Source organism: Sinocyclocheilus rhinocerous, unplaced genomic scaffold, assembly GCF_001515625.1.
Source record: "Sinocyclocheilus rhinocerous isolate Xijiao unplaced genomic scaffold, SAMN03320098_v1.1 C36345423, whole genome shotgun sequence".
Taxonomy (NCBI): domain Eukaryota; kingdom Metazoa; phylum Chordata; class Actinopteri; order Cypriniformes; family Cyprinidae; genus Sinocyclocheilus; species Sinocyclocheilus rhinocerous.
The window spans coordinates 1-1031 of NW_015779212.1; the positions used below are offsets into that span (position 1 = coordinate 1).

At 40.3% G+C, this 1031-nt stretch overlaps 1 protein-coding gene across 1 annotated transcript; it reads left to right on the forward strand.

Annotated features, from left to right (window-relative positions):
• Nucleotides 1-6: 6 nt before the first annotated feature.
• LOC107735867 (kinesin-like protein KIF1A) lies at nt 7-964 on the forward strand (the record flags this gene model as incomplete). The annotated part of the gene is made up of 5 exons (XM_016547428.1): nt 7-40; nt 128-200; nt 331-421; nt 540-688; nt 786-964. Coding segments are annotated over exons 1-5 (515 nt in total), but the record flags the coding sequence as incomplete, so codon positions are not given.
• Nucleotides 965-1031: the final 67 nt, after the last annotated feature.

Genomic DNA, 1031 nt, shown 5'->3' on the forward strand with positions numbered 1-1031 from the left:
AGAAACAGGGCATTGATATGAAACAGGAAATGGATCAGAGGTAAAAGAAACATGAAGGAAATTCATTCAAATAAGTTTAAGATGTGACATTTGTGTTGTCGAACTCATCAGCTCTTTGTTTGTATAGACTGCAGGAACTTGAGGATCAGTATCGCAAAGAGAGAGAGGAGGCCAACAATCTATTGGAGCAACAGAGATTAGTAAGTGACATAAACAACATAAAGAGCTTAAAATAAAACTTTTTTTTCCCTAAACTCATAACTTTACAATTTAGTATAAAATGACACTGTTTTATTGTTGATGTTTCGATATACTGTATGTCTTTTACAGGACTATGAGAGCAGGTTAGAAGCCCTGCAGAAACAGGTAAATCGTTGTTACCCTGATGTGGCAGAGGAAGATGAAGAACCGCAGGAGGAAGGTGACTAGACTGCGAATGGCAAATAATGGTTAATTTTGTTTTTTGAACAGCTTGAACTAATCACAATGACTCGGTTTAAATAACTGTGCCTCTTGTATTCAATCTCTTATACTCATAGTGCAATGGACTGAGAGAGAGACAGAACTGGCGCTGTGGACTTTCCGTAAATGGAGATGTTATCAGTTCACTTCTCTCAGAGATCTGCTTTGGGGCAATGCCATCTTCCTCAAGGAGGCCAATGCCATTAGCGTGGAGCTAAAAAAGAAGGTGAACGCTTTAGAAAGACCAGAAAGAACTGCATCACTCTGCTAAATCTATAAAATATGACAACATCATTATTGATTGTGCCTAATGCCACTCACAGGTTCAGTTCCAGTTTGTGTTATTGACGGACACGCTTTACTCTCCACTTTCGCCTGACCTGTTACCACCTGAGACAGCTAAAGACCGCGAGAAAAGCCCATTCCCTCGCACCATTGTGGCTGTAGAAGTCCAAGATCAGAAAAATGGAGCCACACATTACTGGACCCTGGAGAAGCTCAGGTAATTATCGCATGTTTGATAGGTGCCCCTGTTATGCCATTTTTAAGGTTCCTAATATTGTTTTGGG